At 53.9% G+C, this 27285-nt stretch overlaps 10 protein-coding genes across 11 annotated transcripts; 7 read left to right on the top strand and 3 right to left on the bottom strand.

Moving 5' to 3' along the window:
* Positions 1-214: 214 nt before the first annotated feature.
* On the top strand, positions 215-1849 carry LMH87_004651 (uncharacterized protein; the record flags this gene model as incomplete). Of its 2 annotated transcripts, XM_056195906.1 has the most annotated exons (2): positions 215-957; positions 1016-1070. In XM_056195906.1, the coding sequence occupies 2 exons, from the start codon at positions 215-217 to the stop codon at positions 1068-1070; spliced, it is 798 nt and encodes a 265-aa protein (XP_056049489.1). The 2 variants fall into 2 exon arrangements, with proteins under 2 accessions (XP_056049489.1, XP_056049488.1); XM_056195907.1 differs by having other exon boundaries at positions 215-1849.
* A 1273-nt stretch (positions 1850-3122) lies between these two features.
* LMH87_004650 (uncharacterized protein) lies at positions 3123-4831 on the top strand (the record flags this gene model as incomplete). Its single annotated transcript, XM_056195905.1, has 3 exons — positions 3123-3166; positions 3240-3324; positions 3425-4831. 3 exons carry the CDS (start codon positions 3123-3125, stop codon positions 4829-4831), a joined length of 1536 nt encoding a protein of 511 aa, XP_056049487.1.
* A 1260-nt stretch (positions 4832-6091) lies between these two features.
* On the top strand, positions 6092-6996 carry LMH87_004649 (uncharacterized protein; the record flags this gene model as incomplete). Its single annotated transcript, XM_056195904.1, has 5 exons — positions 6092-6114; positions 6200-6209; positions 6266-6339; positions 6785-6907; positions 6990-6996. The coding sequence occupies 5 exons, from the start codon at positions 6092-6094 to the stop codon at positions 6994-6996; spliced, it is 237 nt and encodes a 78-aa protein (XP_056049486.1).
* Positions 6997-7016: 20 nt separating this feature from the next.
* Positions 7017-8290, top strand: LMH87_004648 (uncharacterized protein; the record flags this gene model as incomplete). The annotated part of the gene is made up of 2 exons (XM_056195903.1): positions 7017-7221; positions 7437-8290. The coding sequence occupies 2 exons, from the start codon at positions 7017-7019 to the stop codon at positions 8288-8290; spliced, it is 1059 nt and encodes a 352-aa protein (XP_056049485.1).
* A 408-nt stretch (positions 8291-8698) lies between these two features.
* LMH87_004647 (uncharacterized protein) lies at positions 8699-10699 on the bottom strand (the record flags this gene model as incomplete). Its single annotated transcript, XM_056195902.1, has 3 exons — positions 8699-9425; positions 9482-10460; positions 10546-10699. The coding sequence occupies 3 exons, from the start codon at positions 10697-10699 to the stop codon at positions 8699-8701; spliced, it is 1860 nt and encodes a 619-aa protein (XP_056049484.1).
* Positions 10700-15552: 4853 nt separating this feature from the next.
* On the top strand, positions 15553-17825 carry LMH87_004646 (uncharacterized protein; the record flags this gene model as incomplete). The annotated part of the gene is made up of 5 exons (XM_056195900.1): positions 15553-15814; positions 15878-16167; positions 16221-16376; positions 16441-17666; positions 17720-17825. 5 exons carry the CDS (start codon positions 15553-15555, stop codon positions 17823-17825), a joined length of 2040 nt encoding a protein of 679 aa, XP_056049483.1.
* An 821-nt stretch (positions 17826-18646) lies between these two features.
* LMH87_004645 (uncharacterized protein) lies at positions 18647-20092 on the top strand (the record flags this gene model as incomplete). The annotated part of the gene is made up of 2 exons (XM_056195899.1): positions 18647-18741; positions 18814-20092. The coding sequence occupies 2 exons, from the start codon at positions 18647-18649 to the stop codon at positions 20090-20092; spliced, it is 1374 nt and encodes a 457-aa protein (XP_056049482.1).
* Positions 20093-21312: 1220 nt separating this feature from the next.
* LMH87_004644 (uncharacterized protein) lies at positions 21313-21630 on the top strand (the record flags this gene model as incomplete). Its single annotated transcript, XM_056195898.1, has 1 exon — positions 21313-21630. The coding sequence occupies one exon, from the start codon at positions 21313-21315 to the stop codon at positions 21628-21630; it is 318 nt and encodes a 105-aa protein (XP_056049481.1).
* Positions 21631-22054: 424 nt separating this feature from the next.
* On the bottom strand, positions 22055-23686 carry LMH87_004643 (uncharacterized protein; the record flags this gene model as incomplete). The annotated part of the gene is made up of 2 exons (XM_056195897.1): positions 22055-23431; positions 23537-23686. The coding sequence occupies 2 exons, from the start codon at positions 23684-23686 to the stop codon at positions 22055-22057; spliced, it is 1527 nt and encodes a 508-aa protein (XP_056049480.1).
* An 826-nt stretch (positions 23687-24512) lies between these two features.
* On the bottom strand, positions 24513-25610 carry LMH87_004642 (uncharacterized protein; the record flags this gene model as incomplete). Its single annotated transcript, XM_056195896.1, has 2 exons — positions 24513-24601; positions 24653-25610. The coding sequence occupies 2 exons, from the start codon at positions 25608-25610 to the stop codon at positions 24513-24515; spliced, it is 1047 nt and encodes a 348-aa protein (XP_056049479.1).
* Between the last annotated feature and the right edge of the window lie 1675 nt (positions 25611-27285).

Below are 27285 nucleotides of genomic sequence, written 5' to 3'. Positions count from 1 at the left end.
AGCTGAACCCGTGCTTCGAGCTCCCATACCCCAGGTTTTAAGCCTCCGCATTGTTCATTCACAGGCCACTCTTTTCAAATCATTCTACAAAACCTTCCCGACTCCCACCCTCCATCTCTTGGACCTCTTTCTCCTTTTTCCCTCTTTACCTTTCCCATCTATACCCGCCCTTCACACATTGTCTGTTTTGCTCACACAGCCCACAGACATCACCATGTCCAAGACATTCACCGTCAGCGACGTCGCCACGCACAACAAGGCCGACAACCTCTACATCATTGTCGACGGCGACGTCTACGATGTCACCAAGTTCCAGGATGACCACCCGGGCGGCAAGAAGATCCTGCAGCGCGTCGGTGGCAAGGACGCTTCTAAGCAGTTCTGGAAGTACCACAACGAGGGCATCCTGAAGAAGTGGCACGGCCGCCTGCACGTCGGCTCCCTCGACACCAAGCCCAAGCCCAAGCCCGCGCCGGAGCCCGTCGCGGAGCCGTCCCCCAAGACGGTCGCCGCCACCCAGAAGGAGGTGTCGCGCGCCGGCCACGAGGAGGAAAACGCCGACGCCCTCGAGCCCTTTGGCGCCCAGATCCCCTTTGGCGACCCCGGCTGGTACCAGGGCCAGCACTCGCCCTACTTCAACGAGACGCACGCGGCCCTGCGCGCCGAGGTGCGCGAGTGGGTGGACAATGAGCTCGAGCCCAACGTCACCGAGTGGGATGAGGCCAAGCGCGTGCCCGAGGAGGTGTACAAGGAGATGGGCCGCCGCGGCTACCTCGCCGGCCTGCTGGGCGTCAAGTACCCGACCGAGTACGCCAGCGGCGTCAAGTCGGTCGCGCCCGAGAAGTGGGATCTCTTCCACGAGATGCTGCTGACCGACGAGCTGTGCCGCACCGGCTCCGGCGGCTTCATCTGGAACCTGATTGGCGGCTACGGCATCGGCGCGCCGCCCGTCATGAAGTTTGGCCAGCAGGCCCTCAAGGACCGCGTCCTGCCGGGTCTTCTGAGCGGCGACAAGCGCATCTGCCTCGCCATCACCGAGCCCGACGCCGGCTCCGACGTCGCCAACCTGACGTGCGAGGCCAAGCTCAGCGAGGACGGCAAGCACTTCATCGTCAACGGCGAGAAGAAGTGGATCACCAACGGCATCTGGGCCGACTACTTCACGACGGCGGTGCGCACGGGCGGGCCCGGCATGAACGGCGTCTCGCTGCTGCTGATTGAGCGCACCGAGGGCGTCAGCACGCGCCGCATGGACTGCCAGGGCGTGTGGTCCTCGGGCACGACGTACGTGACCTTTGAGGACGTCAAGGTGCCCGTCGAGAACCTGCTCGGCAAGCAGAACCAGGGCTTCCGCGTCATCATGTCCAACTTTAACCACGAGCGCATCGGCATCATCATCCAGTCGCTGCGCTTCTCGCGCGTGCTCTTCGAGGAGTCGGTCAAGTACGCCAATAAGCGACGCACCTTTGGCAAGAAGCTCATCGACCACCCCGTCATCCGCATGAAGCTCGCCCACATGGCCCGCCAGGTCGAGGCCTCGTACAACTGGCTCGAGAACGTCGTCTACCAGTGCGAGCGCATGCCCGACACCGAGGCCATGCTGCGCCTCGGCGGGCCCATTGCCGGCCTCAAGGCCCAGTCGACGCTGACCTTCGAGTTTTGCGCCCGCGAGGCGAGCCAGATCTTTGGCGGTCTGTCGTACTCGCGCGGCGGCCAGGGCGCCAAGGTCGAGCGCCTGTACCGCGACGTCCGCGCTTATGCCATTCCCGGTGGCAGCGAGGAGATTATGCTGGATCTCAGCATGAGGCAGAGCATGCGTGTGGCCAAGGCCATGGGCATGAAGCTGTAAATGATGGAGGGGAGACAAAAAGTTTTCTTGTTCGTGTTTGATTTCAGGGGGGCGTATGAGGGCGCAGCATGACCAGGGCTTGTCCAGACTGTATGAATACCATGTATCTATCTGGGGATAGGATTCCATTCCCAATTTCACTTTTCGCTTCTGCTATACTCTATACTGCATCGATAGAATTTGCACAAAGAATACATATCAACTTAAACAGAAAGGAACTTGAATTAATGTGTGACTTTCACTCATGTCAAGGTACTTCGCGGCACAAATAGGGGTACTCGAATTGTTTGCCGCATGTCTTGGGGCTCAGCCTCCAATTTCAGACCTCTTTTTGGCGCCATCTTGCCTCATTTTGCCTGGGTCCAACATTGAAAAAGGATGCATATCAAATGGATTTGATGCTATTGCTTAAAGTGCTTGCCGCATGTTGTGTCATGCGAGATTTCAGCCTCCAATCTCGATTTGCGCTTCGGTGCTACAGGAACTCGTGTTGCATCAACGAAACTTGATATTTTTGACGAAATTTGATTAATCACTACACGTCAAACGAAATTCGAGCTCGTGCTTCGCTTGTTTGCTGGTCCTGTAGGGTGACTGGGGTTGACCTCGCACAAGGCGCTAGGCCGTGACTCGTGATGCAGCACCTGTCCACCAACTCCCTATAAAACGGCCAACGAATCGTCGTACTGCGAATTGTGATCAACGGCTTATCCATTGGAATCCAGCGCCCATCTATGCCGTCGCCTCAACTCGACTTGCCTCCTCTCATCTTTTCTCAATTCACCCAGTGCAGCTCCAGCTCCGGTGTACGGCAACCCCGCGTTCACGTGACCCATTGGCCCGATTGTTCGGCCTGGCTCAGACCACTCAAGTTCCAGCCGCTTCCAGCTACGGCGCACGCCTGGAACCTTCCTCCCAAGCAACATCTCACCACAACCTCCTCTCCAACCTCTACATTTCCACACGTTCTCGCACGAATCCAGGGCCTCACCAGCACCCGCGTAACCAATCTCAAAGGAGGCTCGCTATTTGATCTTCTTTTGCACTCTCATCAGATCATTTTCGGACGCTTACGCTTGCCCTTTGTCCGCCCAAACATCTGAGGCGGAAAAAAATTCCCACGACGAATCTCCCTTCAAACACGCACACCCACGAACCGCATCCGCGCTACGAGGGCCAGCTCCATTTGCACTGGCTTACCATCAAAACCGCCCGATTTCTTCTCTCATAACCATTGATATATATAAACTGCCAGCCGGCAGCTCACGGCACTATGACAGATCAACTAGTGGATAAGCTGAGAAGCACTCAGATCAGGTCCGATCCTACTTTGACCATGCAACCGAATCGCTCTGCAGCTCCGGCTAACATCTTCATTTTCCTTCTATAGCAGTGATAGCACCTCGCCTGCTCCTGGCGATGATTGGAAGAAGAGCTTGAAGATACCCACCAAGGATAACAGACAACAAACAGAGGTTCGTGCTGCCCTCCCCGCGCCCAACACGTGCGATCCCACCGTTATCTGTCGTCGGTGTCGACATCCAAGAACCATCGACTAACTCTTGTCACTTTTAGGATGTCACAAAAACAAAGGGCCTCGAATTCGAAAACTTTGCGCTCAAGAGAGATCTGCTCATGGGCATCTTTGAAGCTGGTTTCGAAAAGCCTTCACCGATTCAAGAAGAAGCTATCCCTGTCGCCTTGACCGGACGCGATGTCCTGGCCCGAGCAAAAAACGGTACCGGCAAGACGGCTGCCTTTGTTATCCCTGCCCTCGAGCGCATCAACCCTAAAGTCAACAAGATTCAATGTCTCATCCTCGTCCCCACCAGAGAATTGGCTATGCAGACCTCGCAGGTCTGCAAGACCCTCGGCAAGCACCTCGGTGTCAATGTCATGGTCACCACTGGTGGTACCGGCCTCCGCGACGATATCATCCGCCTTCAGGAGCCCGTCCATATTGTGGTCGGAACTCCGGGCCGTATCCTCGATTTAGCAGGAAAGAATGTTGCTGATCTGAGCGAGTGCCCCATGTTCATCATGGACGAGGCCGACAAGCTTCTGTCTGCCGAATTTACCCCCACGATTGAGCAGCTTCTCCAGTTCCACCCCAAGGACCGCCAGGTTATGCTCTTCTCCGCCACCTTCCCTCTGTCCGTCAAGGACTTTTCCGACCGCAACATGACCACACCTTACGAAATCAACCTCATGGACGAACTCACCCTCCGCGGTATCACCCAATACTACGCTTTTGTTGAGGAGAAGCAAAAGGTTCACTGCTTGAACACTCTCTTCTCCAAGTTGCAAATTAACCAGTCCATTATTTTCTGCAACTCTACCAACCGTGTCGAGCTCCTTGCCAAGAAAATTACTGAACTTGGCTACTCGTGTTTCTACAGTCACGCACGCATGCAGCAGCACGCTCGTAACCGTGTCTTCCACGACTTCCGCAACGGTGTTTGCCGCAACCTCGTTTGCTCCGATCTCTTGACTCGTGGTATCGATATCCAGGCCGTCAACGTCGTCATCAATTTTGATTTCCCCAAGAACGCTGAGACCTATCTGCACAGAATTGGTCGCTCTGGTCGATATGGCCATCTTGGTCTTGCCATTAACCTGATCAATTGGGAGGATCGCTTCAATCTTTACAACATTGAGCGCGACCTCGGCACGGAAATCCAGCCTATTCCTGCCAGCATCGACAAGAGCCTGTACGTGTACGATAACCCTGAGAGCATTCCTCGACCCATCTCGAACCTTCCCAAGGCTGCTCCTCAGCAGCCCGGTCAAGGTCTCTCCCCCCAGCAGCCTCAGTCGCAGCAGGGTAATTGGCAGACACAGGGCCAGCACAATGGCAACTACAACAACCGCGGACGGGGCCGTGGTCGTGGTGGCTATCGCGGCCGGGGCGGTGGCAGCGGTGGCAGCGGTGGCAGCGGTGGCGGTGGTCGCGGTCGCGGCCCTCCCCAGATCCAAAACTAATCTCGAACCACACCAATGTGATTGGTAGTGGATGACGGAGTAGGAGTTGGTGCTTTTAAAGGACTTTGCATTTAGGGACATGAGCAAGTTGCTGTTTGCATATTTTGCTCTTTCTTTATGTTTTTTTTTTCTTGAAACCGGGGACGAAACTACACAGCCATGTTGGATTGTACAATATTGGCACGATCTCTTTTGGCGAATGGACGGAACGGCGAACTGGGCTGCATTGCTTATGAACCTACAACTGATTACAGCTCGATTGGGACAATCCCCCGAGCGTGAGGGAATGCACAAAAGACTGCGCTTTATATTTTGGCGTTGTTGCATAGAGTCAAGCATCTTGTGGACGAGCCCGCTTGGACGGGCGATTTTCGGTAGCACCTTGGGCTGCTACACGACTAGAGAGGAACCACGTATTTGCAGGGCAACAAGCAGAATTGCCTTTTGCCTGAGCTCAAATTCTACGAGCTTTTGCGCATGGCTATGCCAGGATGAAAAGTCTGATTGACTTTTGATATTGGTGGTTTCTTTCGACCGACTCTATGAGCATTCGTTTTGCGCTTTTTCGACACTTTTTATTGGGGCAAGCATTTGGTTTACCGAGGTTGTGAGCTGACAAGGATGGGGGCTGTGGGCATGGTACCTCTTTTTGATGATATCACTTATGTTTAACGGATGGCTATGAAGGAGTTGGCAAAAGAAGACGGACTGTTGAACAAGGCGTCAAAGTTTACCAATGCATTCGAGAAGGGAAAGACGACGGGCTAACAAGGCGGTTGCCTGTTGCTGGTGTGGAGGAGGGAATATGAAGGCGATATACCCAAGAGGAAGAAGTGAGGAGGCAGAGGAGGACAAATAAGAAAAACACAAAAAATAAGAGAGGTGGCAATGGTTCTTGTCTGCGAGAACTCGCGGGTGGTCCTCGCGTTGGCAGCTTGTCGATGCTGGGAACTGGCCCACGGGCGAGTACGGGACAAGCATATAACTAGGCAATAAACAAAAAGGGCAACTGCTCTCCTTTCCCTCTCGCAACTTGTCTTAATATGGCTCAACGTGATGTGAATAAACGTCTGAAGGTCTGCCGTATCATGAACTCGTGTTTGAACAAGCCGCTAGTTCACCAAATCCCCCTTGCGAAGAAAAAAGCGTAGAGAGAAGCAACATAAAATTAAATCCCTGAACGAAATGAGAGCTAAATAGCGCGAAAGTAACCGAGCCAGCTCAATCGTTGTCCGGATCAACGGTCTATGGCTGTTGTGCATGGTTCTCAAGCGAGTGACACTGTGAGAGGATTACCTCAGCAGCATTCTGTAGCCTCGATGGATCACCTCTACAACAACCCGAAGAAAGTGGTACATATGAACACAGTAGCGATTGTGTAAGTAAAAGGGCTGAAAGCAATCTAAGTCTGTCAATTTTTGACATTCTTAGTAGAATTTGAGTTACATTACAACCAAGGTTCGCCCTGTGTGCCGTGAGAGAATCGCGCAATGGCGCACGGGTCCAGTGTACGTGCAACTTGGAATAGGACGATCCCTTCCCACGTCCGACAGTAAGGTGGTTTGGAGATTGCCGCGCAAGAAACCATGCTCAATCGTGTATTTCCTCAAGACCTTGTAAATGGGTCCGATCAATCCCGAGTACCAAGTCACGGCAAATCAGATGTAACCTTTTGGCAGCCCAGTCACGAGCTCATGAATTTTGCGTCTCAATCTTAATGAAGGAGCAGGTGAAGTTTGAAATCACGGGAAAGAAAAATTCTAGCTTAATAGACAAAGCCATACCTCACGAACAAACTCCACAACCTTTTCGATTTCATTACACCACTTGCACGCTTTCATCTGTCCGTACTGTACAACGCCGATGTAGAGGGTGGAGCCACGCCCCATTTTGGTACGGCCCAGTCAAGCGAAGCTAGACACGTGACCTGAGCAGCGATACCCCCACCATTAGGGTCACGGCCCACCAAACCGTGCAAAAATTGGGCAGCGCAAGAAAAAATTCGTGGGTGAAATTTATCGTGCGCCGCCCCGTTATCCCAGGTCTGGAATTCTGCATCACCAAATTTCGATCGAGGTACGCCCACCAAGACACCGCGCAACACGAAGGCAATTACCACGCAGGCCAGTTGATACTGACAATTCACCTCTACCTTCAGGTCCTAGTCCCCCCCGAATCAATCGCAATGTCTTCGCGACCTACCGTCTCCATCATCGGCAAGGATGGTGCTCCCACCGGAGCTACCCACGCCATTCCCGCCGTCTTCTCGAGCCCTATCCGTCCCGACATTGTCCAGAAGGTGCACACCGGCATGGCCAAGAACAAGCGCCAGCCCTACTCCGTGAGCGAGAAGGCCGGTCACCAGACCTCTGCTGAGTCTTGGGGAACTGGTGAGTGATTCTTGTCCGTTTTGGGAAGAGGTCGAGACGCTGGAACGAGGAGCTTGCCATGAAGAAGAGTCGAGAGGAAGGGGAGAATGTAACGCGAGACGAGAGGAAAACTCTGACTGGAATTCATGGCGGGCTCTGAACCAACGTCTTGGATTGCTGCCAAACAAACACGGGAGAAGATGGGTTGAATTTCTGGACTGACACATGCATCACAGGTCGCGCTGTTGCCCGTATCCCCCGTGTCTCTGGCTCTGGTACTCACCGTGCCGGCCAGGCCGCCTTCGGTAACATGTGTCGCTCCGGCCGCATGTTCGCTCCCACCAAGATCTGGCGCAAGTGGCACGTCAAGATCAACCAGGGCCAGAAGCGCTACGCCACCTGCTCCGCCCTCGCCGCCTCGGCCGTCGCCCCCCTGCTGATGGCCCGCGGCCACCAGATCATGACCGTCGCCGAGGTGCCCCTCGTCGTCGACTCCGAGGTCATCGGCTCCGACGCCGCCATCAAGACCTCGACCGCCACCGCCCTGCTCCGCGCCGTCGGCGCCGGCGCCGACCTCGACAAGGTCAAGGGCTCCAAGAAGCTGCGCGCCGGCAAGGGCAAGCTCCGTGGCCGCCGCCACCGCCAGCGCCGCGGCCCCCTCGTCGTCTTCAACCCCGACACCGACGGCAAGGACCTCATCAAGGGCTTCCGCAACATCCCCGGCGTCGAGACGTGCCCCGTCAACGCCCTCAACCTGCTCCAGCTCGCCCCCGGCGGCCACCTCGGCCGCTTCGTCGTCTGGACCTCGTCCGCCTTCCAGGCCCTCGACGACATCTACGGCTCCACCACCGAGGCCTCCAGCCACAAGCGCGACTTCCTCCTGCCCTCCAACGTCGTCTCCCAGTCCGACCTGTCCCGCCTGATCAACTCTTCCGAGATCCAGAGCTCCCTCAACGCCCCCAAGGGCGACGCCACCACCAAGCGCGCCGGCGTCCAGAAGAAGAACCCGCTCCGCAACAAGCAGGTCATGCTCCGCCTCAACCCCTACGCCAAGGTCTTCTCCCAGGAGTCCCAGAAGAAGCAGAACTAAACTGGTTGGTCGATACTGGGTGTGCAGTGTGGACAAATGGAATGATGATTTCTTTCTAGTCTTAGTGCAGGCATGAAGAAAGAAATGAAAATTTTAAGCTCTTTTGTTAAATTAAATTTCTGCTGGTAGCCTGCTCAGTGTCGAGCAGCCTAACCTGACATGTTGCTAAAGTGAGAAACACAATCAATATTTGTCTTATACTGGCTCTATTTGCGTTTCCTCTAGTGATTCAACTCATGACCAATGCAATTTTTAGTGTCATGCTGACAATCATTCCTCATAACTAATACGTAGCTGCCGCCATTCTATCTCTGTACATGACGTTGGGTGGTATCAAAAAGTCGTGGCCCCCAACACGGCCATCGCGGGCCTTGTTTCATGCCCGCTGTCCCCTGCTACATGATTCCTTTACTCATCACCCTCGAAACCCAGGTTGGCCAGATCCTCTAAATCCGGCTCGCTGGACGACCTCAGCTCGGCGACGAGACGCTCCATCTCCTCGACGCTCTTGATGCGCCAGAACCTCTGCAGACCGGCCGCGAATCGGCGCGAGCAGGGCGCAATCTTTTCCTCCGTCTCGGTGCCAAAGCACAGGCGCAGATACGCCCACGCAGTATCCTCGGCGACGTGTGGCGTCGCAGCAAACATAGTACCGGGCGCGGCAATGACCAGCTGCGGCTTGTGCGTGAGGAAAATCATGAGCGCCTGCGCCAGGGCCGGGCCGTCGAGCACGGGTACCGACGTGCCCTTGGCCTGCCACAGCGGGTGGTTTTCCAGGTGGATGCGCACCCAGACAAACATGCCGCCGCGCGGCCAGTCGTACGACATGATGCGCGTCTTGGTGATGACGCCCCAGTCCGACTCGAGGTCGTTGACGGGCGTGGACTGCTTCAGCTGGAACAGGCTCTCGTCGAGGAGAGAGCACATGCGCAGCATCCTGCGCTCGTAGACGCCGCGCAGTCCCTCGAGCCATCGGACCCAGCCGTCCAGCTCCCAGCCTTGGTACTGAGCCTTGTCCTTGATGCTTAGCTTGTGGAAGGACTTGACCTTGTCTTTCTGCGCGGGCCCCATCAGCATCTCGACGACCATGGCTTGCACGAAACCAGAGGGCTGCTGCGTAGTCGTTTCCGTAATTCTGGTCCAGACGTTAGCATTAGGTGCTTGTGAACAGGGAAGATGCCCTGCGCTTACCTTTCCAGTCGCTCGATAAAGGCAGGCTGAGCCGTGATCCAGCCCAACCGGCAGCCGGGCGCAACGGTTTTGGAAAACGTGTCGAGCCGAATGACTCGCCCGTCCACGTCGATGCTCAGATACGAAGGCACGAGAGAATCAAGAAAGTCGTACCCAGTCAGCTTTGGGGGCGCATAAGGAACGGCCGGCTTGACAACATGACCCCTCGATTCGGCTTCGCGTTCCGCAGCCGAAGCGAATTGAAGATACCAGTAGGGGTCATCTTCGACAATGATGACGTCGAAGCGCTGGCAGATGGCGTAGATTTCGCGTCGTCGCTCCACCGAGATGACGGTGCCGGTTGGGTTATGGCCCATTGTCACTGTATATATAAAATGAGGACGCGCTCCTTGTCGGGGATCCCAATTTTGCAGAATATCTTGCAAACCACCGGGGCCCTTGCCCATCATTCCGTCAGAGTCAATGTCAACGGGAACGACCTGAATGCCTCTGGGCTCGACGCAGGCGAGCGCATTGTTGTAGACGTATCGCTCGCACAACATGCCGGGCCGGCTGGAAACCGGATCGTGACTGGGGTTCCAGGTGTTGCTGATGAGCTGAACCGTCTTGGAGAAGCCGTCGGTAGAGCCGCAGGTGAGGATGACTTCGGGCCCGCCACGATACGGGACTGTGGGATGCAGCAGCTCCGTTGTGAACTGGCGAATAAGAGAGAGGAGCGGAGGATAGCCGCCGGCGGTGCCATATTGAAGCGCAGTGGACAGGTCGATGCGCTTCAGGGGGTCGACCTGAGGCGTCGTCTTGGGAACCTTGATGCGCCATGAAGCTGTGTTAACGTCACTCTGCGGCACCTTTCCCCTGGTTACAGGCTGGCTGCCCTGTCGCGCAGACACGGGATGGTTTGGTGTACATTGATAGCGATCTGGGTTTGCTGTTTGCGCTTCGAGCGTGTCAAATGGGAAAAGCTCGTCGTTGGGGAGACCTAAAGGAACATCCGGATTAGCTACCGCCATCTCATCGCCTACTCATGTTTTGAAGCGCGAGAACGGGGGTGGTGGAAATCGTACCGCCGCCAAGGTTTCCAATATTCGGAATCGCGAAAAATCTATAAAATTCCTTGATAGAACTGGGTGTTCGTCTTTTCGTGACCTCGGAGAAATGGTGGCTTAGGTCTTGCGGCAGAGGCAGCAGCTCGCCCTCGGACCGCTTCGAGGCAGCCATGGCGCGGAAGATGTCCAAGTTGAGAAGGAAATTTGAGCCCACGAATTTCGAGCCTCTTGTTGTTGTTGTTTCAAGAACGAGTACGGAGTACAATGCTTGAGTTGCTCAAAGGGTAAAAGTGGAGTGGCAAAGGGCCGTGCAATGTGAAGCTGTTGTGAGGGAGTGTGGTGAAACCGTTTACTGTGCACAAGAGTCTGGGCGATGAGGCTTACTGTAACCTATATACAGTTGCGTACGACGGTCGACGCCGCCGCAGGGCCCTGTGTCTGGCTAACAGCGAAACTCGACCCCGGAAGGACCAACTACACGGACCCATTGGCTGATAAGAAAGCAGGGCACATGGCGCATCATTGGCGCCAGACAAGGACAAAACGGCAAAACCGGAGGTGAGCAGGTGGCCGGCAAGCTTGGTATGGAGTCAAGAGCGACACTAATATGATGAGGGGGGGCGTAGTCCAGCCCAGGCGGGTGGCCAGAATCGGGGCTGAATGGGCACATCAGAAGGAAGCTCACCGGGGTAGCCACTTTCTAAGGTATGGAGTAAGCGCCAGGGCTAGCGGGCTAATATGATGAGATGGGTGGTTGGCTGTGAGAGAGGAAGGTATCACTTTGCAGGTTTTCCGAGAGGCATTGTGTGGCGTGCATGTCGCTGATGAGGGAGCTAGTTGCGCAGGGATCATGCTTTGGAGCGGCAGGGGCCCTGCTAGATTGAAAACCAAGTTGAGGCTGTATAAATGGCCCTGGATCGGGAAGAGGACGAGTAGGACGGTGTGTGTAGGGATACATTGGTATACAATGCGTGAGCACGCATGGTGGATGGGCGGGCTCGACGTTCATTAGCTGGGATCGCGACCCGAACGACGAGCGGGCCAAGAGGACAAAAAAAAAGAACCTTGGATGTTTTGCGCGTGGCTGCATGCGCGACAATGGGGTGGACAAGGAGGCAAAGCAGCGGACAAAGGCCGGGGCAGGCAAAAAGAAAACGGACTGGGACCCGTGGTTCCAGGAGAGGGGTTCTAACTAAATGCAAGGCGGACAGCGCGATGTGACCAGACCGTTCATTACCAGAGGAGCAGGGCTTTAATAGTCTGTGTGTAAACCAACTGTGCGCTTCTAGCGTCGACGGCCGGAGGGGGAAGTTGGGGTATAGCAGGTTAATAAGACTTGTGAAGTTGCGATCTGCGAGACTCTGGCGTTGGTGTACGACAATGGCAAAAGAAAAAAAAAAGAGAAAGATTCTGAGAACCTGCCGAATTCGCTTGCGAGCTGCGGAAGCACTACGCACCTTGGGCCAGGTGTGGCGGGGATCGGCGTATAAGCCTGCAACAGTGTCGAGATGTCTCGGTAGTGGACTGAACACGCGGCGCCTGGGCATTGCTTACTGTGAAGCTGAGCACTTTTTCCTCTTCTCTTTGGGCTGTACCTTTTTTGGCCGGGTCACCTTTGGTTGTCGGGGGCTAGTGAGTTGGCTAGTATGGATTTAAAAACCATTTTAGCTGACCATCTACTTACTAGCACCACTCACACCTTTTTTTGTTCTTGATCACCGGCTGGGGCCGTTCCTCCGTCTTCACTGAGACCAAGCGCAAGAGGAAGATCCCCCCGGCTATGAGTTCCGGCATGTCATGCTGGTGGTGGCTTGAGTCGGTGTGTTGCGGCGGCCGGTCCGTATCATATGGGAACAGGCTCTTCTTTGACCAAGCAAAAGATGGGACAACAAGAGGAGCTCAGAGGGAAAAGGAAACGAAAACACGACAGCCAAGGAGCATTGGCGTGCTCCGAGGCTCGTAACTAAATGTCCGAACGCCGACCTTGGCTGACTCGGCAGGAATGTATTGGAGACCATGGAACCATGAAAAGAAGAAGGGAAGCCAGGGCGAGAGGAGAGACCCTCCCGATACAATTTCGGCCCCCCGCGCCTTCCCCCACCAAAAAGTCTCTACAATGTATTCGATTGCTCAGGAAAAGTGGCTTCGCTGCAAGAACAAGACGAAAGAATGAAAGTTTAAATGCCGAGTTAATTATGGAGGAGCCCGAGAACGCCTCAGGTCAGGTCAAACAGTCAATGCGGTGTACCTGACCGTTTCTTTGCCCCTATTCTCTCTCTAGCATTACATTATGGGTTTCCGTTATGGACTCGAAAATTTTGGCGTTGCCAAACTACATAGTATTGAGACAAGAGGTGCGAGAGCCTGTCTTCGATCGGACAACGGCCGAACAGGCGCCACTCTTTTACACGGTGGGTTGAGAGAAGGATGGGCCCCCAAGTCTCATTTGAGACAGGGTATACGTTTCCATGATTTGCACTTCAGAATGGACCCCTGGTGCTGCTAGGGCATTCCCTGCGAGATCCTTGGGGGACATCATTCACCATGTCTTGGTTAGAATTACTGCCGTTCCGAGACTCGGAGTTTAAGACAGCGCGCGCAACATCTTGTTGGGGGCCGTCACTGAGCATATGCCCCCCGTTGACGACTTGGCGTTACCAGCGGCATGCCGCATGCATGACTGGATCGTCGACCCGACACTGGCCACGGTGGAACAACCAACGTTGGTCGCTGAAGCCCTTGCATTGCAGAGGCACCTCGAATGCTGTCCATACACAGACGTTTATTAGGCGCTCGCTTCCAGGGCGGGCACGTTTCCAACGTAAGCGGACGTCATGCATGCAGGCATGCGACCGAGTGGGATGAGCGCAAGCCTCGGCCCGTGGGCACCAAATACGGAAAGACAACGAAAGAAGAAGGCTGCCTGAAGGATGATTTGGATGCATTATCCATCGCCTTTTGGCCGAGAGGGGAGTTGCGCAGCTGGTCGTGCATGTCCGCCAGCAATAGTTGGCCGTCGCTAAGGTCGCGTATAGGCCAGACATGCATCAGGGCTCAGAGACTGCGAGGTATTGGATGCAATTCTGCGCATATCCTGCATGGAGTGTAAAGTGTGTACCAGATTCTCCTCCACGCACATCTGGAGCGGGTTCAATAGACGGAGACATTGGCGCCCGGAGACTTTTTGGTTGTCATGCATTACTTTGGATAATTTTCGTCAACCCCGGTAGCGTGGGTGAAGTAGTGGTGAGAGAGTTGGGCGATCTTCACATGGCCAGGATAACTAGATAAGTAAAGAAGACAAACTTGGTCTGTATAGCTGGCAACAGTGACATGCACGTGCATGACGGTTGCTGTCAGCATGCATGGGTGTATCGACTGGCGCGAATCCTTTAGGACGGACCAACTCCGGATTGGTTGCTGCCAGCCTATCTAGCCGTCCCTTTGCGAAGCGACTAGAGTTACCAGTAGTAATTCTCCGGTTTGTCGACTTTTAGCCAAGACTTTTCGGAAGAACAAGAAGAAGAAGAAAAAAAACTAGAAAAAAAAATAAGGCTACAAGCAGCAGTTCGGAGAAAAATTAAGAAAAACCGCCAACATTTGCTTTTGCCCCATTGGCCCCGATTCCCCGGGAATGCGAGTCTAGGGTGGTATTGTATTATATTACAGGCACACAGCTTGAATGTTGAGCAACGTCCAACGTCTCATTCGGTAGTTGCTAGGAGCTGTCGCACGTTTTGAATGATGCGCAGCAAGCCAGCACGGGGCGGATGGGCGCGACCAGTGAGTGACGCACGGTGAGTGGCAAAAGATGCGGCGAGGCAAGTGGTTTTCACCGATGAACTAGTTGCTTTACATTAGTTCGTCCCGGCATGCCAGCCACCCGTGCCAACTGCATGATGGCACTCTGGGCGCGATGCCCGACACTGCGAGGCGGAAGTAAGCAGCCATGGCGTAAATTAAAATTTTTTTTTTTTGGCGAGGGGGCCTGTACGTGCGTTGGCGTGGCGCAGGACGTCTCGTCTGACTGATTAATGCAAAAGACTGAATAAAGAGCATACCGAGTACAATTTTGGCAAGGAGACCTTTGACTGCGCATTGTTCGCGTCTTGGCTACCGAGCTCTTGGTAACAGGCTTACCTATAAGAGCGACTGGTGTCTCAATAGTAGCAGGCAGGTGCAGCCGGGAACAAGGCGGCGATGGAAGAGATAAGACTGGGCCCTGGGTTGCCTCGTCCTGGCTACGTCTAAACTTGGCCAACTGAATACAAATACAGAGTGAAGCTGGTGATGCACGGTGTCTGCACACCGCTGATGCTGTACTGGCGGTTCCGCGTCAACACTTGTACAGGTACGACCTCGAGGCATCGGGCTTCTAGTGCTGCGCTGCGGAATTTATCCATTCAATTGACCAGCAGATCGGCCTTGAGTGCGAGCATCTGGCAGCATCTTGTCGCGATGACTCTAGAGCTGGTGGACTGGTGGCGGTAACAGCAGGTGCTTAGGGAGTTGCTGCACTGCGGCCCGCGCTGTAGAGGCTGGGAACAGGAAGAAGCCAGCTTACCAGACCGTGTGCGCGATTGACACGTCCCAGCATTTAAAGAAAACGCAGGCAATTTTTTTTATAAAAAAAAATCTCTTAGTTTTCCAAGATGGGAAAACCTTTTCAAACTCTGTCAAGAAACGCCCATGTACCAGTTGCTGCGCCGTAAATCGGCTGCGGCTTCCCTAGATCGACCAGGCTCCACCACTTTACACCAAACGCGTATCCAGAGCGCAGCAGGTCTTCACGAAAAACGTCACTTTGCGTATTCCGCCTTCATTGACCTTCATCGCATCTGCAATCAGGACATTGGGTGCTCGTATTGACCAACAGACTTCATCAGCATCACCTTTTTCAATTCTAGATCCAAGCTTGATTGATCTGCGTATTGCCTCCCCCCGCGTCCGACCCCAGCTTGCCACGAACCAACATCTACGATACCCCTCCTAGTCCTGGCCCATGCCACCATCGCCCCCGGCATCATGACTGGGCGCACTCGTCGCGCGTCCACCTCGAGCGTCGATACCGTCGATGACCACGCCGTCCAATGGCGACAAGAGGCGTCTGTCCTGCGTTCCGTGCCCAAGTCGGAGCCCAACGACAACTGGCCCATCTTTCAGCTGCGCGACGCCATCGTTCTGAATCGCGACGGCACCACGGTCGAGAATGCGCTGCACATTGTGCCCAATGGTCCCTTTATCGTGCGCGGAAACCTCCACTTTACGCGCGACGAGAAGCCATTCGGTGTGTTTGCTCCCTTTCATGATCCATCGTCTGTCCATCCCTGCTAACACGCGCTGCTTCTAGTCCTCGTGCGCGGACGATCACCAATTCCCATCGAAATAAGACACTGCCTCCTGTACTCTGTCGGCGAAACAGAAGATGGAAGCCCGCAGATCTGGGTTTCGGGCCGCGCTGGCTGGTTTGAGCTCAGCCCGTGTCCCGCCTACCAGGCAACCTACGACACCATGTGCCAAGCGACGACGCTCTACTACAGCATAATGGATATCGTCGAGGATATGAAGACAGAACCAAAACGGGGCAAAAAGTCAAAGTCGACGTCGCAGAGTGACCTATTGGCGTCAATATTCCACAAGGTGGGCATCACGCTCCCAATCGGCAATCACGCAACTAACGTTTTTGTTTGCAGTATTCCGCCTTTGTGGGGGATGGCTCAACGTATGATGACGTTGTAGGCAGGTGCAATAAGCACGCCATCTTTCTCATCTCTCAGTTCATGCAAGATGATGGCGTTGTGGACTGGAAGGCGACCACTTTCTACAAGTGGATGAAGTCTGAGAACGCTGTACGTTTTCCTCAGCTCCGCTGCTCATCGACGTCTATAACCAAGTTTGCTAACGAAAAAACAGGCCCTGTTTGACAGAGTCGACAAGGCGAAGAAGAACCCCCGCCAGCGCACACGATCGCCATCCTTATTCGAACCACCGCCTAGAGCAAGCACGAGCCTGTCGCGGAAGAGCGCCAGTATCGAGGAGATTGACGAGTCTGCATTCAACACACGATCGACACGTCAGTCTAACAGCGCCGCTGAACCACAGACAACTATTGCTATGCATCCCAGACGAACCGAACCGCCATCTGCACCTCCTGCACCTCCTGCGCCTCCTGCACCTTCCGTACCTTCTGCACCCCACGCTCCTACACATGTAGCTACCGACTCAGACTCGCCATTCCAGACTGTACTGGCCGCAGTCGAAAGCTCGTTTGATTCTATCCCTTCCAAAAACGGCATCAAAGTATCCGGACTCCTTAACAAGTTGTACTTCCAATACCGATTCCCCACATACAAGGACAGCACTACTGGCTCCCACAAACGCCCTGTCGAGGAAGTTTTGCATTACAACGCCGCTGCTCTCCTCGATGCCATCGATCATGAGAAGTACAAGGATGGAGAGATATACGACTGGCTCGTGAGTCTCTCAAAGAAGAAGTTTGCACCTGTCGCGATGAAACCAGAAAACTTGCCTTATCGCGTTGTCCCCAGAGAGCAGCGCCCTTTCCACGGCCGAAAGCCAGAAACGAAGCGTGACTCGCAGCAAGATGTCGAGCGCCCACCAAGTCCGCTTACTCCCAGAATAGGCAAACGACCTGGCCGGCCTGTCGGCAGCAAGTCAAGCTTGCGCCCCATCAAGTCGACTAAAAAGAGGTCTCGCATGATTATCGACGACGACGACGAGGCAGACGTCGAATCAGTGGCTAAGAAGCTAAATTTTGCGTCCAATCAAGACGGAGATGAATCCATGGCTGATGCCGATAAACAATTTATGGAAGACGAAGAGCTGGATAGTGCTCTTCAGGTAAACGAGTCTTCCGATTCGCCCAGCGAGGACGAGTCTGCAGATGACGAAGACGAACCTGTCAAGCTGAGCATTTTCGCCGAAAAGCTGCCGGATCCGATGCCGACGGGGTACCAAGGCACATGGGTCTGTGATCAGCAAGACTGTGACTTTATTGCGCGCGGAGGCGGCGAGGATGAATTAGACGACTGCATCGCAGCGCATCTCCAAGAGCACGAGCAGCTGGTCGACAGGATGCAACTGGCCGTGACCGAGAGTCGAGGAATGCTACCCATCAAGTAAGTGCCTACTACATCTACGGATTCGACCTTTGTTTTCTGACAGTATCTAGCCATCTTTTGGAAAAGCTCAAGCAAATAGGAGAAGGCGTACATGGCCCGACTGACACACAAGGCAACCCTGCACCCCAGCCTATTAAGCGACACCTCTTTGTTTAGGCCGTGAACAAACATATATAAAATAACGACGACTTGCTTTGGACTTGCCTTTGGACTTGCATTTGGGCTTGGATTTTGGAGTCTTCTTTTCGGCTTCATTGGCTCCGGGAGAGAGACTTGGTCACAGCGATACCCAACGGGGCTCTAGTATTGGGTGATGGAGGTTGACAGGATATACACCCACAGAACTTGCCGCGCGATGTGTGTCATGAATGGAAGGAATAGCAGAGAAGGGCCTATCAAGTGGCCACTTTCGTAACACAGACCCTTTTGAATATTTTTATAGCAAACCACTCTACCCAACAATTACTACTCCCGTCCCACCATCAAATGCCGCGGCTGGTCCTACATGATTCGGTACGTGACCTTTTTTCCACATTGGCCCGCCACGGACAAAATTAGAATTGTGCTTTTATTGACATTGCCATAGTTCTACGACTTTGCTGTGACTGCTCGAAACGATGGCGCAGCATGACCTGTATGTACACCGCCACGATGTGGACCGCGACCCAAGGCTGCAAAACACCTCGTGGGGAAGACGACAACTACCGAGCCGCTATTATCTAATTTTTCGGAGTTTCTGTCAGGCCATCACACGACCCTTCTCACTCGGCTCTGACTTTGCGGGACACTTACCCGCGATTGTGGAAACTACGAGAGGATCTACCTTGGTGGACGGAGCTAGCTCCGCTTCGCACTTACACACTTACACATCGAAATTACACTTGGGAAAAAAGTGTTCTCAAGGGGTATTCTTCTCCTTCTTCTCATCATGTAGTTCTTTTTCTGAAATATAGCAATCGCATCAAAATCTGAATAAAATGACATCTCAAAAGCTCTCTCGCGCTGCTGCGCCTCTTGCCGTAGCCGACGTCACGGCTCGCGGGACTCAATTCCTCAGCGACATCACCAATCGGTACGTCGAGAAACTTTTCCCTGGCGACACCTTTATGCTTTCTCTAACAAGCCAAACTATCACCTCTTCTAGCATGCGCCACTTGACGCTCTCCAAGGGCGATCCGACAGAGGCTCTCATGAACCCGGACGCGGCCATCGCCTGCCCGCACCTCTTCAACACGACCATCCCGCAGGAAGGCAGCCCCGTCACGCACCAGAAAGCCAGCGGCCGGTGCTGGCTCTTTGCCGCGACCAACGTGCTGCGCGTGCCCATCATGAGGCGCTTCCACCTCGAGTCGTTTGAGCTGTCGCAGCAGTACCTGTACTACTACGACAAGCTGGAGACGGCCAACCATGTGCTCGAGCAGGTCATCGACACGAGCGACCGCGACATCGACGACCGCCTGGTGCAGCGGTTGCTGCTGGACCCCGTGGAGGATGGCGGCCAGTGGGACATGTTCTGCAACCTTGTAGAGAAGTACGGCGTCGTGCCGCAGTGCCTGTACCCGGACACGTGGAGCGCGCAGAATGCCCGGCTGATGCGCACGGTGCTGGCGACCAAGATTCGCGAGTTTGCGCTGGTTCTTCGCGCGCTGGCCAAGACGGGCGATGCTGATGCTGTCGATGCGAAGAAGACGGAGCAGATGGGCCAGATCCAGGACATTCTCACGACGCTGCTCGGAGCGCCGCCGAGGGCAGACGAGGAGTTTGTGTGGCAGTTTGCGGACAAGGACAAGAAGATGGGAGAGCACCGCAGCACCCCGCTGGCGTTTGCGGAGCAGTTTACGGGCAGAGGAAGCGAGTGCGACCTGCAGAGCCTCACGTCCGTTGTGCATGATCCGCGGAATCCAGTCAACACGCGCCTCACGATTGACCGTCTCGGCAACGTCGTCGGCGGCCGCAGCGCGACCTACATCAACGTGGACATGGCCGCGCTCAAGACGGCCTGCGTCGAGATGCTCAAGGCCGGGCGGCCCGTCTTCTTTGGCTGCGACTTTGGCAAGTTCCGCCACCGCGGCGAGGGCGTCATGGACCTGGCCGTGTTTGACTACGCCGCCGGCCTCGGCACCACCCTGCTGGAGCAGAGCAAGGCGGACCGCCTGCGCGCGGGGGAGTCGCTCATGACGCACGCCATGGTGCTCACGGGCGTGCATGTGGAAGCGGGCAGGCCGGTGCGCTGGAGGGTGCAGAACAGCCACGGGACGGAGCACGGGGACAAGGGGTACCTGGTCATGACGGATGCGTGGGCGGATGAGTTTTTGTACCAGGCGGTGGTGGATGCGGAGTTTCTGGGGGAGGATGTGAGGAAGGCGCTGGAGAGCGAGCCGGTGGTGCTGCCGCTGTGGGATCCGTTGGGTTCGTTGGCATGAGGTGGACGCGATGGTCTCGAAGAGTACATGTAATTGAGAAGAGGCCGCTGATCGTAGCCCTGATTTCTACATGAATACCTAGAGAATAATTGTTGGGTTATGTGCGATAAGTGATGCTGTGTCGGTTGAGCTTTGCATATCAAGTGGTTCTACAGTAGTCCTTGAACGAAAGCACAGCTGCATTGCATGGCATGTTTCCCATCTGGCTCGATTGCTCTTTTGAATATACGGTTTGACTCGTTTCTCCGCTTATCCTTTATCATTTTCTACTTCATAATACACTGGTAGTTTGTGACAAGTTCAGCGACTCGGAAAACTAACTTATTTGCTACTTAGCTACTGTAAAGGCATCTTTACTTCGTCGAGATTGATATAGAGTTGAGCGCACAATCGTATTCGTCCACTGGTGTCCGTTGTCGAGGCTGGCGGTACATAAGGCAGCGAAGTCCTGCAGGTGCTCTGGCGACAATCTATCCATTTGCTTCTCGTGACAGATATCCAGCTTCCAGCCGTGGTAACTGTAAAATTGGAGTTCTCTGTACTTGAGCACCTTTGAATTCCATTAGACTAGGTATAGGAGGAAAAGAGAACCGGTAGAGGTGTGCTTTACTGGTCGAGTTTCTTACATTTTGATGGTGGGCAGTAATGTGACGAGAGGATTTTGAAGTTAAAAAGGCTGAGCACCCTGATTCCGGATGAAGAGGAAGACGAAAGCTACATATAGCTTGATGAGCGTTATTACGTAGTACGAAAGTCACATGTCTTTCAGTACCACAGTCCTGCACGAGGCCAATATCAAGCGGACGTGTGCATCTCATCTCACGCCGCCCAAGTGTAGCATGCTTTCTTCTTCAAGTGGCTTCCGTTCATTTTCACCCCACCATTATTCCGCCGTAAGTTTGCATTGGAGCTCGATCTGTTTTCAGCACAGAAAAACGAAAGAAAGACGGAGCAGTCGAAAATCGATGACAATGCATCAAGTCCACAATCTTGTTTCCAACAGAAGCTCTGTCAAAGTTGACACACAAATACCCGTACGACTTGGCGCTACTCGATGTTTACATGCCGGTATCCCATCCTCCGAAGCACCTCAACTTTCAGCACACTACCGAGGATGACGAGTGTATTTTGGCCAGACATTGAAGAGCAAAGCCGAGATGACGCTGGTGGAATACCGGGCAGGCTTGCGACGCGTCCCAGACGACGAAATCTTCCCACGTATGCCTCCAGACGCTCATCTGACCGTCGCACCAAGCACCGTGAATGACTGCTCTTTCTTCTTGAAACGTGCTGGTCTAGATAACCACGACTCGGGTGAGTTCTGGCACGGCGGCCCACCTTGCCACGAAGTCCTCATCAATGAGGTCCTCACAATGGAGAAGCTCGCACAGCATCCCCGCCGCAGCATTGTGCGCTACCACGGCCGCCGCGTCCGCCGGGGCCGTATCACTGGCTTCTATCTGGAGCAGCTGCACCAGACTCTGCACGAGTATGCCCAGACGCATGCCTTTGCACATATAGACAAGGAAAGCTTCTGACAGGACGTCGCACCCGCCGTCGAGCACATACATGCGCTGGGGCTTGCGCACAATGATATCTCCTCACTCAATATCATGGTTAGGAGGGAAGACGCAAGCCCCGTTCTGATTGACTTTGGCTCGTGCCAGCCGTTGGGGGAAAAGGTGCTGTCGGCGGGGAGCCCGGGGTGGTCGGAGGGAAACTTTTCCACCTCGGATATGAAGCATGATATCTATTCTTTGGGTGTTCTGGAAAGATGGCTGCAGAATCCGAAAATTGACCTCATGACTTCGGAGAGTGAACGTTGCGATGCATGATTCGCTGCAAACCTGACAGCCCCGTTGTGCTGCGCTTGTTCATGTAAACCTACGCTGTTTGTTGTTATTTATATTCCATACTCTATCAAGTATTTCCCTTTCTTTTATTCATATTTCTCGTAATAGTTCAGGCACCCTGGTGAGCTCCTTGTTCCATCCGCTCTCGCTCCTCGACTGTCAACTCACTCTTGGCTTGCCCTAAATCGATAAATGCGAATACCGACATCGCGACTCCTGAAACACCCACACCAAGCCAAAAGGCAACCTGATAATTTTTCCTCAAGGGCAAGTCGGAAGTATTTGCGACGGCTACATTGGCCAAACCAAGAAAGACGCTGATTCCCAAGAACAATGTGCTGTTGATGAGGGCTCCAGCGAGACCTTGACGCCTGCCGGGCAGATTGTTCGTGATGAAGACGTTGCTGACTGTGAATGTGATGTCGATGCCGATGGACGATGCAATCATCGCGGGCATTATCCAAGCCCAATAGTTTGGGCCTGCTGGCATGAGGCTGAAAAGAAGGCAGGCTACAACAAAGCCAGTCCCAGACAGTAAAAGTAGTGTACGCCCAGGGAGCAAGTGGAGAGTCATTCCGCCAACGGCTCCGAGAACAAGGCCGCTGATAATCATGGGAATATACCAGACAGCGGTTTGCAGTGGACTCTTCTCTAATACGAGCTCGAGGTAGAAGCTGCTATAGAAGAGGAATATGCCGAAGGCGCCGTATGCAAAGAAGAGTCCAACGACAAGTCGCTTCATGTACGTTGGTGAGAAAAGATCAGACGGAACCAAAGGGTTCGTGGCGACCCAGCCTTCGATATATACAGCCACAGCGAGGAAGCACGCGCTAGTGACGACGGCTGCGATGATCTGCGGACTCGCCCAACCCTGCGGTGCCTGGGAGCTATCCGTAATGCCATAGACCAGCAGTATCAGCCCCGGGGCAATCGTGACGGCCCCTAGCCAGTCCATGGTTAGACCATCAGGAGCGCGCGTGCGAAAGTCCCGTGGAATCGAGACGATGCCGGCTGCGCAAATGACAGCGAGCATCATGGCACCGATCCAAAAGTACCACCGCCAGGACAGGAGCTGACCCGTCACGCCTCCAAGCAGAATGCCCAGAAAAAAGCCCAGGGGGGCAAAGGCGCCATAGACGGCGAAGATTAGGTTCTTGCGCGGACCCGGTCGGTAGATCTTGCCGATGAGCGTGATGCCGGCGGGCAGAAAGGCTGCGGCCCCGACGCCGGTCATGGCGCGGCACACGATCAGGGTGATGCAGCTCTGGCTGAAGCCCGAGGCGAGGCACCAGATGCAGACCCAGACAAGACCGCTGTTGAAGACGACGTAGGCGCCGTACATGTCGGTCAGTCGGCCAAGAGGCAGTAGGAACGTCGCGGCGGTCAGGGTGAAGACACTGGAGGGCCAGGTTTGCGCCGCGGGGGACATGTCGAGCTCGACGGCGAGAAGCGGAAGGACAATATGGAAGCCTGAAATGAAGAACTCCTAAATTATTCGCTCTGTAAATCAGCAGTGAAAAGTTCCTGGTGCTCTGCGTTTTCTCTCTCGAATTGTTAAACAAATGTGTGGGGAGTGTGGCCAAGCACTTACAGACATGGCCATGGAGCCGAGGAGCGAGATGGCAAAGCCCAACTCATGCCATATTGTAGAGAATGCCGCTGGCCGTTGTCTGCCGAGTGCCTCCGCATCTATGGAGGAGAGTTCGCGGCCAACGACCTGTGCAGAAGTGGACTCTTGCATCTTTACGGTCGGAGGGCTTGACTTGGAATTGACGGAGAAATTGGGCGACAGCGCACCCGGGAAGGCGCGACGAGGTAAATCGAGGTGCGAGAAGACATTGTTTAGTAGAAATACTCGTGTGACAGAACGAAGAAAAGTAAGAAGAAATCGTCAATTAACTGGTGAACCTTTGATCTGTGGTGAGCAAGCTGTCTGATTGGCCCTGTCGCGAAACTTCCCTCGATTGACCATCAGACTCAACTGCTGCGTATCCACAACTACCACGAAACAATGCCGCAACAAGTGGTACCGCCAAGAACCAGGTGTCTCTAATTATTCTATATTTAATGGGGAAATAGTTCCACTCGTACCGGCCAGATTGCTGGCTGCAGGACATGGGAGTCCATCTTCCTCCACGAACCAGCGCCCCGCAGCCCTTCCCCGCTCCATAGTTAATCTGATTACATTACTATTTAGTTGCATTGTTCCGCGCATTTCGAAATTCCGAACACTTTTGATCTTCCTAGAGTATGGCAATGTCGGAGGCTCTGTACTCCAGGAGTGTAACTGAGCGGTCCTTGGCGTCGCGGGCGCCGCGGGAGATTGCGTGATAGAGAATGGTATGTCTCGGCAAAGATGACGCGACCAAGTACGATTGATTTGCCGATTTGGAGACAAGCAAAGTTGACTACAGCACGGTAGCGCCTATGGCGCCGGTGTACTGTTTTTGGGGCTGGTCGACACTTGAAAAGCTTCGAACCAAAGCCGGTCTAACAGCCAGCGACCTGTGAATAAATCGGCACTGACAAAGCTTCCATAGACAGACCATGCCAGTACGTCGTCTGCACTATGTTCGACCATTTCTCGTGGCTGCCTCGGCTGCGATGTCCTGCACGCTTTCCAGCGAGAAGCCCTGGAGGTGAACATGCAGCATGTCTGCCAATGTCAATATTCCATGTGGCACATCTTTCCAGGAGATAGTGTTACTTTTCAGGGCCGCGACTGCGGTTTCGCAGATGGTGGCAACATCGTAGCTGTCCCAGACACCTTCTCGTCTGTTCGCGGCGCGCAGGAGCCTGATGCACTTGCTTTGTATCCCAGCGTCTCTTGTGCCAAAGCAAATGTACCACAGCATCCAAACCAGATTGCCGTCAAAGTTGAATCGTGGATGCGCGCTGGTTGCATCCATGGAAATCATCTCCTCGGCCAGGCGCAGTGCGCCGTCGCACTCTGCCACTCCGAAATCCTCCGTCATTCTTTGTGCATTGACTATTATACTCCAGACTGCATAGTCGAGGGCGAGGGCTGTAATGTGCCGCGGATCTTGGCTTTTTTGTCGTGTAAGTGGTTGGAAGCGCTGGCGCCAGACGGCAAGGTCGGATCTCGCAGCCATCTTGGCCGCACTTCTCGTGGTGCGGTCCATCGCAGGCCCTTGGCTCTCGAGGCTCTCTGTCCTTTCGGCGAAGATGTCTGTTACGGTGGCTGGCCGCGGTGAGTATGCCTTTGATTTCCACATTCGTATGTTGAACGCGCGGTCGATGTTCTGAAACATCATCTCTGCCTCCTTGAGGCTGGTGAACGGCGACTCGGGATCACCCATGCTGAGCAGAGGCACGTCAAAGTCCAAGTCGGCAAAAGCGTCGACGCCAATAAACATGGCCAGATATTGCCCAAAATAGTAGAGCATATCTTGCAGAGTGAATAAAAGGCCGTCCGTGTTGCCGCGGCTCATGAGGTCCGTCGTGGCTCGCGTATCATTTAGGCCGAAGCGTTTGAGGATGCCGCAGCCAGCGCGCAAATGACAAGCAGCCTCGGCGCTGCGCCCATTCAGATTCTCAATGGTGATGAATATGACGCAGCAGATGAGGACGACGTCCCAATGCACACTGGTCTCGGAAGACAAGAGCGAGTTTAATGCTGCGATCGCTTCGTTGTAACATTGCATGGATTCAAGGGAGAAGACAGTCTTGGACTGTTTCACGCTGGGGTCTTCATGATGGCTTACAAAGTATCGATGCGCTGCACCTAGTGCACATAGGGCATGCTTGATGGCGGCTGTGGAGTGGGAGAGCGGGAGTACGTAGTCGTACCAAAAGTCGGATGGCCGACCAGCGGCGGCTATATCCTGAACGACACATGTCCGTACATGGTGCAAGAAGGCGTTTTCGGTACTGTTGGAAGAGATTTGGATAATCGGAGAGCGGACACAAGCCAGCAAGGATTTCTGGAGGCCCGTGTCTGGTTGGGTGGCTGTTGTCTTGCAGCGCTGTTGTGGATAGTGCCTTTGTCCCGATACCTTGTCCGTGGCATTGGGCGCAAACTGGATGAACTGATTATAGCCATCGCACTTATAGCCCTGGGTGCTGCAGCGCCGGCAGATTGGCTTGGCTTCGTCGCACTTGACATGTCGGATTCTATACAGCCTTCAGTCAGCAATCTCATCCGGGTGTACCTTTACCGCCTGAAGAAGCACGAACTTGCTGTTTAGTATTAGCTCAACCATTTTCTGTTTTGGTGATACCGCGGCGTGCCAAATCAATGCCGCTGCAGCCGGTCATTATGCATACCAAGTGATGCAGCCTGTCCTGGCTCTGCGTACTGTTCCTCGCGGCGCTCGTGTCTCGCGCGGCCTACCCATGAACGCTGTTCTGCTTCCTTGGCGCGCGTCCGATGACCGGGGAGAGAGCCTCAAAGCTGAGTTGAACGAGTTTTTCTATTTCCGACGTGCTCGCGCATGAGAACTTTTGAAGCGTGACCAGAATATCAACGGCGATCAACGGCAAACCTTAATCCGAAGTCGGCTGGCCCGGCTGCGTCCCAGAAGTGTTCAAGTGTGTACCCGCTAATATTGTCGCATCCGTGCTTGGCCAGCCGTCTGATTGGCTCTGTCGTGAATCTTGCCTTTTCAGAGGGTGTGGGGGTGGACTTTATCAGATCAATCTTTTTTGTCATCTTTATCAGGGTTCCTATAAATAGACGTCAATAGTAGAGGAACTATTAAAATTCTAGTCTTATAAAGAGATCTTTTTATTATATTAGTAATATTTTTCCTTATTTTCTTAAGAAACTTTCTTATTTCTTTATATTTTTCTTATTATTATTTCTTTTCTTAATATTCTTCTTCTTCTTCTTTTCTTTAAATACCTTATTTTGTTATCTCACTTTAGTATATTATAGTAGTGTGCCTCCCGCTATATTAGTGGTGGGCCGTATAGTCAAGTTTCGCATCTCTGACAGTCATATTGGGTTTGTTATTCTCGCCTGATTTCCGAATGCTTTCGGCGGTGGCATCTTGCACCCATCGAGCAGATTGCCCTTATGGCGGAATCGGATCACGAGCACATCCTGGCGCTGCTCGTGGTGGAAAGCAACTTTGCTGTAATAGGAAAAGACATTGGCTATGCATTGGCTGGGGCGATCTGAACGGGCATGTTTAAGAACAGGCTGGTGAAGTATCTCCCCCAATCAGAGTTGCCAAATCTGGAACGCATATATGGAAGCATTAGGGTCCAAGGCTCGTATCCTGCAGATAGCGACGCCTTCAGGGCCATCTCTCACGCCTACGGAGATACTCAACGCGCGATACTATTGACTTCAATCGGAGTCTTCGTTGCCACTCT

Source organism: Akanthomyces muscarius, chromosome 2 (genome assembly GCF_028009165.1).
Source record: "Akanthomyces muscarius strain Ve6 chromosome 2, whole genome shotgun sequence".
NCBI classification, from domain to species: Eukaryota; Fungi; Ascomycota; class Sordariomycetes; order Hypocreales; family Cordycipitaceae; genus Akanthomyces; species Akanthomyces muscarius.
Note: the sequence above shows the minus strand (reverse complement) of the source record. Positions and strands in the feature narration are given on the sequence as shown.